At 40.2% G+C, this 13673-nt stretch overlaps 1 protein-coding gene across 6 annotated transcripts in view; it reads left to right on the forward strand.

The window, feature by feature from the left end:
• Positions 1-13673, forward strand: part of KAT2B (lysine acetyltransferase 2B) — a 221346-nt gene that overhangs the window by 57010 nt on the left and 150663 nt on the right. For all 6 annotated transcript variants that reach the window (XR_011556813.1, XM_070727254.1, XM_070727259.1 and 3 more), the window contains exons 3-5: positions 3435-3580; positions 3742-3831; positions 9549-9730. Coding sequence is in view for 5 of the 6 variants with exons in the window: in XM_070727254.1 (XP_070583355.1) it covers positions 3435-3580; positions 3742-3831; positions 9549-9730 (418 nt within the window). In the remaining variant the exon portion in view is untranslated. The remainder of the gene's footprint in view (positions 1-3434; positions 3581-3741; positions 3832-9548; positions 9731-13673) is intronic.

The following is a 13673-nucleotide window of genomic DNA, read 5'->3' on the forward strand; positions in this document are numbered from 1 at the left end:
GTTTGCGCTTTTCTCTATGGCAGCATGAAGTTCTCTTGTTTTCTTCTCTGGCAAGTCCTGGGATACGGGCTCGTTCAGTCTCCTGAGTGCCACCACTGCTGCTGCTGCCATGGAAATTCAGCTGCGGGGGACAGGCTTATTTTCCCCTTTGCTGCCTTTCCATGGTAGGAGCGGTGCTGGCGGCGCTTGGGGGATAAACGAGCCCGCCCTCCAAGACTTGCCACTTTCCTCTTTGGCTGCCTTTCCATGGTGGGATGAACGAGCCCATAGAGAAAAGCGCAAAGCCTGCACCATTCCAAGCACTTCCGGTGCGAAGCTAGGTGGTTTTCTCACCTGAGTGGCCCCACCGAAACAGTGGATCGTCGTGGGAATAGAAAGATAAGAATAGATAAGTGGGGGAGGGAATAAGATGCGTTCCCAGTTTATAACTTCCTGGTAAATCTTACAGCTTCTTAAACCTTCTCTCTCTCAAGGAAAATGGGATTTTAGCTGAATCTTTAATGCTCTAAAACGGGGGTCTCCAACCTTGGCAACTTTAAGATTTGTGGACTTCAACTCCCAGAGTTCCTCAGGCAGCAACTGGGAGTTCTAGTTCACAACTCTTAAAAGTTGCCAAGGTTGGAGGTCCTTTTAAGGAGTATTTCAGGTTTATCATCATCACCATATATTTTCATGCACTTCATTTGTGAAAATTGGAGAAGTCAAGAGAGGGGTCTTTGAAAATCTCATAGTATAATAGCAATATTAAGGCAAACTCAGCAGGGAACTGTAATTGTAAATGATTCTATCACTAGCCATTTCTGTGACTAAAGGAACAACTAACAAAATTAATTGTCCTTGTTTGTTTTATTTATTTGTTTGAGTTAGGAGTTGTTTGAGTTAGGGGTTAGGTAAGACTTGCAAGAGTCTTCAAATCTGAGATGTTTAAGGCTTGTTTACTTTAATTCCCATTTCTGAGCTAGCGTGACTGGTGGAGGAATTCTGGGAGTTGAAGTCCACAAGTCTTGAAGCTGTCAAGTTTGAAGTTTGTAAAAAGTGTACATTGTTTTTAAAAGTCTACATGGTTTTTAAAAGTATACATGGTTGTAAAAGGTATTACGCTAAACTGGTATTTTATTAAACAATGTAATACTGCACCATTTGGTTCAGAATACTTTTTTCCTTGGTTTCCCCCTCTAAAATCTAGTTGCATCTTATATACCGGTGCATCTTATACATCAAAAATGTGGTATATTTAGTGTCAGGAACCAGAACAGAGGTCAAAAGTACTACAAGTTTATTTCACAGTACATATACAGTACAAGAATTTGAACCATTAATGATTAAGATGAATTGGCACCAGATCGGAATCAATAGACTTCAAGGAAAGGCTGGACTTAGTTCTCTAATTTCCTAAATAGAATCTGGTTGTTGCATTGATTGATTGATTGATTGATTGATTGATTGATTGATTGCATATCATATCGCCCAAACCCGAAGGACTCAGGGCGGCTCACAACAATAAAACTAACACAATTTAAAATCAAATTAAAACATTAATAACAGTAAAAAACCTTAATCTAATCAATACAGTCATATCATCACACAAATCAATCAAGATATGTTTCGGATGGGACTAAAATATGTTAATTCTCATGGCCCCCAGGTCTGCTGGCAGAGCCAGGTTCTCAAGGCTTCTCAGAAGGCCAGTAGGGTGGGAGCAGTACAGACCTCGGGGGGCAGTTGGTTCCAAAGATCTGGGGCCACCACAGAGAAGACCCTCCCCCGCAGGCCCACCAACAGACACTGTTTAGTCAATGGGATCCGGAGAAGGCCAACCCTGTGGGATCTAATTAGTCTCTGGGAGGTATGTGGCAGGAGACATACGTAAATAGTCTGGTCCTAAGTCATGTAGAGCTTTATAGGTGATAACCAACACCTTTAATTGTGACCTGAAACCAATTGGTAGCCAATGCTAAATTGCAATAATCAAGATGTGAGGTGATAAGGGCATGATTGGCCATGAGCAGAGCCTCCTGATCCACATATGGCCACAACTGGTGTACCAGACAAACCTGGGCAAAGATCCCCTGGGCAAAACTGAGAGATGATGGTCAAGCCTCAGCTGTGGATCCAGGAGAACACCCAGATTGTAGACCTTTTCTGAGTGGGTTAAAGTTTCTCCCCCTAGAACAATGAACAGACAGATGGTATTGTCCTTCAGAGAAAATGCCCAGAGCCACTCGGTCTTGTCAGGGTTGAGCTTGAGCCTGTTGGCTCGCATCCAGACCCTTACAGCTTCCAGGCACCAGCACATCACATCAACTGCTCCACTATATTGCATGAGTCTTTGGAGAAGGACGGCATACAAATCTAATTATTATTATTATGTCAGTACAACACAGCAAACGAGATCACTATGCTGGATTTCGTATTTCATCACCAGTCGGGCACTTCCCAAGCACCTAGGACTGTGTGATGTAGCGGCGAATTATGTTTGCCGATCCCAGTAAAGCGGCCTTTTGCAATTGACAGATGGAGATTTTGTCAATTCCTATGGTTTTCAAATGTCTGCTGAGATCCTTTGGTACTGCGCCCAGCAGTACCAAATTGTATCTGAGAAAGAAGTTTGTAAGAAATGTTAGATTACCAGCAGGGGTGGGTTCCACTTACCTTCCCTACTAGTTTGCATCGTGACGGAAGTATGCATTTTGCACGTGAGCGCGAAGCAACGCAGAGGGAAGTGCCCCTCTGTGCATGTGCAGAAGCCTTTGCACAAGTGCAGAAGGTATTTTTGCAATGGCAGCGGCCAGAGGATCAATTCGGAAGTGTGGACCACTGGTCACTGTTGCTGATTGGGTGAGTGGCAGTAAATTTCCGCTACCGATTCTAAAGAACCAGCCTGAACTGGCAGCAACCCACCACTGAAACCAGTATCGTTTAAGGCAGATAAAGTAGTTCCTTCTATTTTTAAACTGTTCACCAAAACATTCTTCTAGTAGCAAACATGTCTGCATTATGAAATGTATAATATTAAACATATAGTAAAAGATCAATCCCTTATATATATATATTTTCAAAAAAAATGATTTAGTATAATAGTAGAATGGTGCTTACTTCTACAAATAAATCTTTCATTAACTAAACAAGAAGAAAATCTAAAAATGATTCTGATCATTTTTAAACAGCTTGTTCTGAAGAAAATAATGCATTAGTAATTTTCAGAGCTTTAACAGGCTTTACCAAATGTTCATTCCAGGGTGATATAAGCAAGTATGTCTTTATCTAGTTTAAGATCGGCACTGCATTATTAGGCTCTTCAAACCTATGATTTCATCAAGCTGAATGGAAGCTTACATATAAAAAGAAGGCATTAAGTCAAGAATGATTGTACTATATATTTGCAGTAGCTTGACTTTTTCCTTGAAAGCCTAAGATTTCCTTGTTTGTTTTAGCTGCTCATGTTTCCCATTTGGAGAATGTCTCAGAAGAAGAAATGAACAGGCTTTTGGGAATTGTGTTGGATGTTGAGTATCTCTTCACCTGTGTTCACAAAGAAGAAGATGCAGATACCAAGCAGGTTTATTTCTACTTATTCAAGGTAAATTGAATGTTTTTCTGTTTAGAAAATAAATTTTAATTTGCAGTTTTGACCTCAAATGCACTCATATAAGTGCATATAAGTGTGTAGAGATATTACAAACATAAATAAAAGTATGAAATTGTCACATTTCATTATCATTTTCCAACTCTTTTCAACAGCTTTTGAGAAAATGTATATTACATATGGGGAAACCTGTTGTGGACGGATCTCTGGAAAGTCCCCCATTTGAGAAACCTAGTATTGAAGAGGTAAAGTATACCAGCAGGCATCTCTTAGTATGATATTATGTTTATTTAATAGTTCTTTAGAAATAGATAGTTATGGCAATACAAAAACATGATTTTCTTATGTTGATCATTAAAGAAAGCTGTCAAAAAAAGTTCACATTAAGATAGTTTTGCCTTTTGTTACGCCAACAGGCATTGTAAATCTATTGCATGCATTTTAGAATTCAACTTGCACTTTCATCTGTATGTTATAATGATTATTTTTAGTTTAAGTAGTACTCTCCTTAATGTATTTTTATACATGTCTGCAGAGAGGCCATTGTATTTTAGTTCAGTGCCCCTGGAAATTGTATGGAAAATGCATCTTGTAAATTGGAAAATCCACCTTTAGCAATACAAAAGAGGATGTTTAAAAGGAATCCAGTAGCTGATACAATTTGTATCACTACAAGACCCTAGGTAGGTAGCTGATATTTTTAGAAATTAAGGTGCAGATTTAGGAAGGTACCGTAACTATTGTTATTAGTTGAGATTAATATATAAGCACCAATTAAATGTTAAGAATTTAATAAGTTTATTAAATCAAGGTTGACTCAGCCTTCCATCCTTCCAAGGTGGGTAAAATGAAGACCCGGATTGTGGGGGCAATATGCTGACTCTGTTAAAAAGTGCTATTGCTAACATGTTGTAAGCCTCCCTGAGTCTAAGGAGAAGACGGCATAGAAAATCGAATAAATAAATATATATTGTACTGGAACAAGGTTTAAAACTGTACAGGAATTTTGGTTATTTCAAACACCTATTTGAGAAGATTCATAATGTCATGAACAACTATATAGGCTAATTATATCAGATTATTTTGGCCAAAGTTTCTTTGGCAAATGCAATTTGGATTCATAGATACACTTGTGCTATATTAAAACCAGGGAAGATTCACTAAAATGCTCTGATATGGACAGTAGTGGGAGATATAGGTCCAAAGAAACATTTGAGTTACAATAATTACTTATAATCCCAATTTCCATTATCTTCTTGTACTTCTCTATACCTACAAGTGAGGGGAAACATTGGTGGGAAGAGAGGGCTTAAAACTTTGGATGCAATATTAGAAACTACGTTTATTTACAAACAGGCTTTAGCAGAATATATTATCTGTTTCGCCTCCTTCTGTCTCATTTTATACACCTCGCTATCAGCTATACTTCCAGACTCTTTATACCTCCTATAGGCAGCCTTTTTTTCATTGACTATAGCCCTTTCATCATTGCTAAACCATAGTGGTTTCTTCTTCCTTTTACCTTTAGTTATTTTTCTTACATATAGTCCAGTGGCTTTTAAGATGGCCTTTTTTAATACAGTCCACTGGGTGCTCGCTCCTGCCATTTTATCCCTCCCCTTTAATTCATTATTTAATTATTCCCCCATTGCATTAAAATTTGTTTTTCTGAAATCCAATACTTTGGTTGCAATATAGGATTGCTCACAATCAGTTTTTACATCAAACCACAAACATAGATGGTCACTGCAACCTAAATTTTCTCCCACCTTGACCTCTGAAACCCAATTCCCATTCATAAAAACTAAATCTAGAATATTCTCCCATCTAGTTGGTGTCTTAACCAGCTGTGCCAGACTCTGTATGATGTAAGGGCTATAGTCAATGAAAAAAAGCCTCAAAAGAGGAAGAAATTGCCAAATCTGTAAAGAAGGGGGATAAAACCTTCTTCAGATATATTAGTGATTGGAAGAAGAAAAACTGCAGCATCACAAAGCTTAGTACCAGGAATAATACTTGCATTAATGGGAATAAGGAGATCGCTGACCATTTCAATAGCTACTTCTGTTCAGTTTTCTCAAAAGACACGTTACAAAATAATACTATAGAGGGATATAGCATTGCTTCCAGCTGTACGGATTCAGCTCCAGTGATCTTAGAAGCCGATGTCTTAGAAGAACTTGAACGATTAAAGATAAATAAGGCAATGGGTCCAGATGGCATCCACCCCAGAGTTCTTAAAGAACTCAGATCTGTCATTGCTACCCCACTGACTGATTTGTTTAACCAATCCCTGTTAACAGGAGATGTTCCTGAGGATTGGAGAATGGCCAGTGTTGTGCCTATCCACAAGAAGGGCAGTAAAGAAGATGCTGGTAACTACAGGCCAGTTAGCTTGACATCAGTTGTAGTTAAAATGATGGAGACTCTACTCAAAAGGAGGATAAATCAGCACCTAAAAAACAATAACTTATTGGACCCAAATCAACATGGCTTTACTGAAGGCAAATCATGTCAAATTAATCTCATTGATTTCTTTGACTATGTCACAAAGTTGTTGGATGAAGGAGGTGCCATGGATATTGCCTACCTGGATTTCAGCAAAGCCTTTGATACGGTTCCACATAAAGAGCTGATAGATAAATTAGTGAAGATTGGACTTAATCCCTGGATAGTTCAATGGATTTGCAGCTGGCTGAAGCATAGACATCAGAGAGTTATTATTGACGAGTATTCTGAGCAGAGACAGGTTACAAGCGGTGTGCCACAAGGGTCTGTTCTGGGTCCTATTCTTTTTAATATGTTTGTGAGTGACATAGGGGAAGGTTTGGTAGGGAAGGTTTGCCTATTTGCTGATGACTCTAAAGTATGCAATAGGGTTGATATTCCTGGAAGTGTCTGTAATATGGTAAATGATTTAGCTTTACCAGATAAATGGTCAAAGCAATGGAAACTGCAGTTTAATGTTTCCAAATGTAAAATAATGCACTTGGGGAAAAGGAATCCTCAATCTGAGTATTGTATTGGCAGTTCTGTGTTAGCAAAAACTTCAGAAGAAAAGGATTTAGGGGTAGTGATTTCTGACAATCTCAAAATGGGTGCAGTCAGGCGGTAGGGAAAACAAGTAGGATGCTTGGCTGCATAGCTAGAGGTATAACAAGCAGGAAGAGGGAGATTATGATCCCGCTATATAGAGTGCTGGTGAGACCACATTTGGAATACTGTGTTCAGTTCTGGAGACCTCACCTACAAAAAGGTATTGACAAAATTGAACGGGTCCAAAGACGGGCTACAAGAATGGTGGAAGGTCTTAAGCATAAAACATATCAGGAAAAACTTAATGAACTCAATCTGTATAGTCTGGAGCAGCGTTTCCCAACCGGTGTGCTGCGAAGCTCCTAGGGAAGCTCCAACTGGGCGGGGCGCTGCCGGTGCCGGTGCCTCCGACCTGGAGCTCCCACTCGCAGCTGTCCCCCGGCTACTGCCCGATGCCGCTCTTTTCGGTGCTCTCCTGCTGGGCCCCAAAGAAGGAAGGCGGGAAAAAGGAGAGCTTCATTCTTCGCGCCTCTTTTTTCCTGCCTTCCTTCTTTGGGGCCCAGCAGGAGACCGCCGAAAACAGCGGCATCGGACAGTAGCCGGGGGACAGCTGCGAGTGGGAGCTCCAGGTCAGAGGCACCGGCAGCGCTCCGCCCAGCTGGAGCTTCCCTGACATCGGCGGCAAGCGTCCTTTGGGGCCCGGCAGTGGGAGCGGGAAGGTGCCAGCTGCAGCAGCCCCAGGCAGTCGCGGGGAGATGGCGGCGGCAAGAGGGAGCTCCAGGGTGGAGCCACCGACGGTGGCGGTTGGACGTGCTGCTGGAGACCTACATGCTGGCGCTGCGGGGCTGGCACTGGCTCGCTGGCTGGGCCGGAGGTGCCAGCCCCATGCCCAGCGCAGCGCCAGCATATACGGCGTCCAGCAGCACGTCCAGCTGCCGCCGTCAGGACTCCCGCTCGCAGTCAGCCGCTCTGCTGCCACCCTTGGCTACTGCCTGATGCCGCTGTTGTCGGCGTGGTAGAAAGAGAGAGAGAGAGAAAAAGAAAGAAAGAGTGAGAGAGCAAGAGAGAAAAAGAAAGAAAGAGAGATAGCAAGAGAGAGAGAGAAAGAGGGACATAGCAAGAGAGACAGAGAGAAAGAAAGAGAGAGAGAAAGAAAGAGAGAGAGAAAGAGAGACATAGCAAGAGAGAGAGAAAGAGAGACATAGCAAGAGAGGCAGAGAGAGAAAGAGAAAGAAAGAGAGACAAAGCAAGAGAGACAGAGACAGAGAAAGAGAGACATAGCAAGAGAGACAGAGAAAGAGAGAGAAAGAGAGACATAGCAAGAGAAGCAGAGAGAGAGAGAAAGAGAGACATAGCAAGATAGACAGAGACACAGAGAAAGAGAGATAGCAAGAGAGAGAGAAAGAGAGACAGAGAAAGAAAGAGATAGCAAGAGAGACAGAGAAAGAGAGAGAAAGAGAGAAAGAGAGAGAATGAAAGAGAGATAGCAAGAGAGGCAGAGAGAGCAAGGGAGAGAGAAAGACATAGAGGGAGGGAAGGAGGGAGAGAGAAAGAGCAAAAAAGAGAGGAAGAAAGAAAGAGGGATGGAGAGAAAGAAGGGAAGGAAGGAAGAGAGAGAAAGAGGGAGAAATAGAGCGAAATGGAGGAAGAGATTTTTTTTTGTCCAAACTTTTCTTTAAACCCCCCCCCCTTCTTTAGCCCCTTCAGTGTTCCCCAGGATTTTGAAAATATGAATAATGTGCCGCGGCTCAAAAAAGGTTGGGAAACACTGGTCTGGAGGACAGAAGGAAAAGGGGGAACATGATCGAAACATTTAAATATGTTAAAGGATTAAATAAGGTCCAGGAGGGAAGTGTTTTTAATAGGAAAATGAACACAAGAACAAGGGGACACAATCTGAAGTTAGTTCGGGGAAAGATCAAAAGCAACATGAGAAAATATTATTTTACTGAAAGAGTAGTAGATCCTTAGAATAAACTTCCAGCAGACATGGTAGATAAATCCACAGTAACTGAATTTAAACATGCCTGGGATAAAGATATATCCATCCTAAGATAAAATACAGAAAATAGTATAAGGGCAGACTAAATGGACCATGAGGTCTTTTTCTGCCGTCAGACTTCTATGTTTCTATGTTTAACTTTAACATGCAATACTATGGGTGTATTGTATAACATTGGAGGCATAAAAGCACCTTTAGATATGAAACATGTCTTAAATTAAAGGGCATTCCTGAACACAATGGGGTTTTTTTATACAGAATTTGCCCATCTAGTTATTGATCTTTGGTTTGTTTAGGGACATAAAATCACTTTATAATAAAGTTAATAATTCATCATATATTGTGGACTAAGATATGCCATTGTGATCAGCCAATGTATACATTGTAAATAGTGATATATAGGCAGTCCTCAACTTATAATCACAATTGGGCCCAAAATTTATGTTGCTAAATGGGACTCTTGTTAAGTGACTATTGCCACATTTGTTAAGTGAATCACTGCAATCATTAAATAAATAATCTGGTTGTGAATCTGGCTTCCACATTGACTTTGCTTGTCAGAAGGTTGCAAAAAGGGATCACATGAGTCTGGGGCACTGCAACCGTCGTAAATGTGAGTCAGTGGTCAAGCATCTCAATGTAAATCGCATGACTATGGAAATGCTGCAACGGTTGTTGGTGTGAAAAATGATCCTGTTATAACTTGTGTGGTCACTAAGTGAACTGTTAAAGTTGAGGACTACCTGTAGTCTCTTTCCTAAGAGACATAAAATATGAACATAAAATATGAACCAGAACTTTGGTAAAGATGCCGAAATTTTCTATAGAAAATATTTGTTAGAAGTTATTTCTTCCCAGGTCCATAAAATTTTGAATTTTATACCAGGTTTTCACAACTCCTCTCCTTTCTGTTTCTTCTTTAAGGGAGTTAATAATTTTGTGCAATACAAATTTAGTCATCTCCCATCAAAAGAGAGACAAACCATAGTAGAATTGGCTAAAATGTTTCTCAATCGCATCAATTACTGGCACTTGGAAACACCTTCCCAGTGGCGACTGAGGTCACCTAATGATGACATTGCTGGCTATAAAATAAACTACACAAGGTAACAGTATATATATATACACACACACATACACACATATATATATATACACATACATACATACATACACATATATGTGTAACATATTTTTGATGATAATGAAAGGAAAGGGAAACTAATATAGATATATTTTGAGCTTATTTACTCTCGTCAGCCAGCCATACCCTTACTGGGATTTGAACCTGCAGCCTTTGCCTTGTAAAGCAGTGGCCTTAGCCTCTAGACTACAGGCTCTCCTCCTTATCAGCCTGTACCAGGGAAGGGTTATATGTGATTTTTTTTGTCGAGTCACCGTGGTATACCCAAATATGGGAGAAGCATACAGCTTCCTTTTTGCCTCTCTGTCCCACTAGGGACCATATTCCAAGGCAGATAAACTTTTTATAGCTGACAACTGTAATCTATAAGTGTAATTTTGCTGATAATGAAAAGGAAGGGAGACTAATATCTATCTATTTCAAGCCTATTTGCTCTTGTCAGCCAGCCATACCCTATCTGGGATTATGTATGTATGTATGTATGTATGTATGTATGTATGTATGTATGTATGTTTCACATGTTTTTTGCTGAACAGATATACAGAATATAGTTGTAGGCTATGAATAAATTAACTGCCTTGAAATGGCCCTGGGTTGGGCCTAGAGGCAAAAAAGGAGCTGTGATGTTCCTTCAATATACCAGGGTGATCCGACATTATATATATGTATGTATGTATGTATGTATGTATGTATGTATGTGTGTGTGTGTGTGTGTATATATATATATGTGTGTGTGTGTGTGTGTGTCAAATGTTTTTTTATATATATTTGTTTTCGTAGATTTTCACGGGTACAGGTATGACGGTCTTGGTATAATCGGGTTTCTTCCCGTGTAGGATTTGGAAATTTCTGGCGATGTTTCGACGAGGTCTCACTCATCATCTTCAGGCTGGTGTTTCTGTCCTTGTTCTAAGGCGAACACTGCGAGACCTGAGCTGCCTTCCTTCTGTAAAAAACCTCCTCCCTTTTCCAACACTTCAAAACTACAGGACATGAAATTGATTTTGACAGTACCAAATTAATTTCCAAAACAGAACACTACAGCAAAAGAATAATCATGGAAGCCATCGAGATAGAAAAACATCCCCAAAATATGAACAAGCGGGATGATACCTCTCGCTTACCAGACATCTGGAAACCAGCCCTCAAACGTATCCCAGCCATAGAAACCAGACTCAGAACACACATTGTAAAACAATCAAGTAGCCTGCAAGTTCCAACTACCCAGGATATCACGCCTAATCTACAACCATTAACTAATCAGCATACCTCAGCTACATCAACGACCCCAATTGTTGCCCCACTGACTCACCAGGAAGTCTCTACACAGCAGGCAATTGCTGAGCCATCAAACCACACCCAGCCACCAGTATTTATAGAAGGAAGGCAGCTCAGGTCTCGCAGTGTTCACCTTAGAACAAGGACAGAAACACCAGCCTGAAGATGACGAGTGAGACCTCGTCGAAACGTTGCCAGAAATTTCCAAATCCTACACGGGAAGAAAGCCGAATATACCAAGACCGTTATATATATATATATGTCGGATCACACTGGTATATATATGTCACATGTTTTTTTGCTGAATTAGAAAATTAAGGGAGACTAGGATAGATCTATTTCGGCCTTATTTTGTCCTCATCAGCTAGCCATACCCACTGGGACTTGAACCTGCAAACCTTTGCCTTGTAAGGCAGAGAATTATCCTCTAGGCTACAGTATCCAATCCCTTCAGCTCTGTTAAACCATATATATATGGTTTTAACTGTATCTTGACATAGTTCATAATAGAGAGAAGGTGGCAATGGTTTCTTCCCATATCAAGACATACAGAAGATAAACATACTGGAATAAAAATGACTATGCTTTTAGATGGTGGCTTCGGAATGAATAAACTGTAATGAGCAAGACTGTTAATAGCAGAACCCTTATATTCAGATGTAGTCTAACTCTGACAAATAAAAAAAAGATGTCATGGAACATGGACTGACGCTAATCTTTTTCTGCCACCTAAAGATTTAAATTTAACCAAGCCAGAAAAATCCAGTGGCAATCCCACCATCAAGTGGCAGTTAGCAGTTATTTATTTCTCACATTTATATAACAGCTCATCTCAATAACATGATTAGGCAGCCCAGAAAGCATTAAAAACAATACGAAAACAGTACAACAATTTAAAACAATAAATCACAAAATTCATGGCTGAGATGAGTATATCCCTCCATAACAGTTAATATCACCTTGCATAAGCTCTACCATGGTTTTGGTTCCCTATGGGCTTTAGTAGAAACAAATTTTCAAGGCCTGGCAATTACATTCATTCCTCATCACCCTCCAAAGCATTGATGTCTCTTCATCTGTTAATCTTCCTCAATGTTTTTGGTAAACCAAGGAGAATATCAGGATTTACAGTAGGAAAGAGGCTATAAAAGTGCAATCAAATCCATGCCCCCCACATTCCTGAAGGCAACCATGACCTCAACTGGATTATGCAACAGATTATCAAGAACAATCTCAAGATCTGAAACCCAAAGGTTACTTTGGCCATTTTACCTGCAGTGGGAGCTGTACCAGAGAACTCCATGGTTACCAAGTAATAATCAGGTCTGGACAGCAGGGAACAAGTGAGTGCTTCCCCATATCCATATCACATTGTCAGGACTCTGACAGCAAAACCAGATTAGACCTCCTTTCACATGTTGTGTCCTAGATTACATGGGATATGCCCATAGTTATCATGAACTCCCAAGTTGCCTCTGAGACCAATTCCAGAAAAGACAGATTAAGTTTCCAGAATCATAAACTTGGGAAACTCCATTGCCAGCCCAGTTATGGAATCAAGGAGCCTAGGCAACCAATTGCTACATATCAAGAAGGCTAGTACAGAAGTAACTGTTCCAAATTATATCTAGAGCAGTGATTTTCAACCGTTTTTGAGCCGCGGCACATTTTTTACATTTACAAAATCCTGGAGCACACCATCAACCAAAATGACACTCTAAGACACTCTCCTCTCTTTTTCCATCCCTGTCTCCTCCCCCCCTTGTGTATATGTGTGTGTGTATATATACACACTCTTGAACCATTTCCAAAAACAGGTGAGGGCTGGGTTTTTTTCTCTCTTATTCTTTATTCTTTGGGTGCTTTTTATCATATGCTTTAAATTGAGACCCACTTCTCTCCCTGTTTTGTTTCTCTCTTTCCTCTCATTCTCTGCCTCAATCATTTTCTCCTTTCTCTTTTTTTCTCCCCTTTTTTCTCTCATTTGTCTCTCCCTCTCCCTTCTTCTCCTTTTTTTCTCTCTCTCTTCCTTTCTTTCTCTCTCTCTCTCACTCTCTTGCTTTTTCTGTCTCTTTTTTATTATTTTATTGTTTTTTTACAGTATTAAGATACACACAACATAAAACGAGTGTTTTGTGAAAAGTGCACACCACCCGACAAACATTCATACCCCACCACCAAATCGGGAGTGTTTCTTGTATAAACCATGTTAACCCAAGAGCAAAGTATCTATTTACATATTATAAAGTGATTCCAATTTATTTCTTGAAGCTTGATCTCGGATTCTACACGCCATATATCATCTTACCTTGTCCCACCGTCCCATCAGTTGTCTCAAGTCAGTTTCATTAACCAAATTCATCCTTTTATCCATAATTTCAAATTGAATGTGGTCCACCATGTACCTATACCAATTTTGTATTGTCCATTTTGTTGCATCCTTCCAACCCAAGACTATTACTGCCTGAGTGCTTTCTATTGCTGCTTGTTTTATTTCTCTAAATTCTCCCATCTCATTACTTTTGACTAATACTGCCATTTCCTTAGTAATGATCCATGCCAACAAATACCCTTAACCTTCTGCTGAATTGAATGGGTGTGTAATACCACTTATGTAATATTTTCCT

Source organism: Erythrolamprus reginae, chromosome Z, assembly GCF_031021105.1.
Source record: "Erythrolamprus reginae isolate rEryReg1 chromosome Z, rEryReg1.hap1, whole genome shotgun sequence".
Lineage (NCBI taxonomy): Eukaryota > Metazoa > Chordata > Lepidosauria > Squamata > Dipsadidae > Erythrolamprus > Erythrolamprus reginae.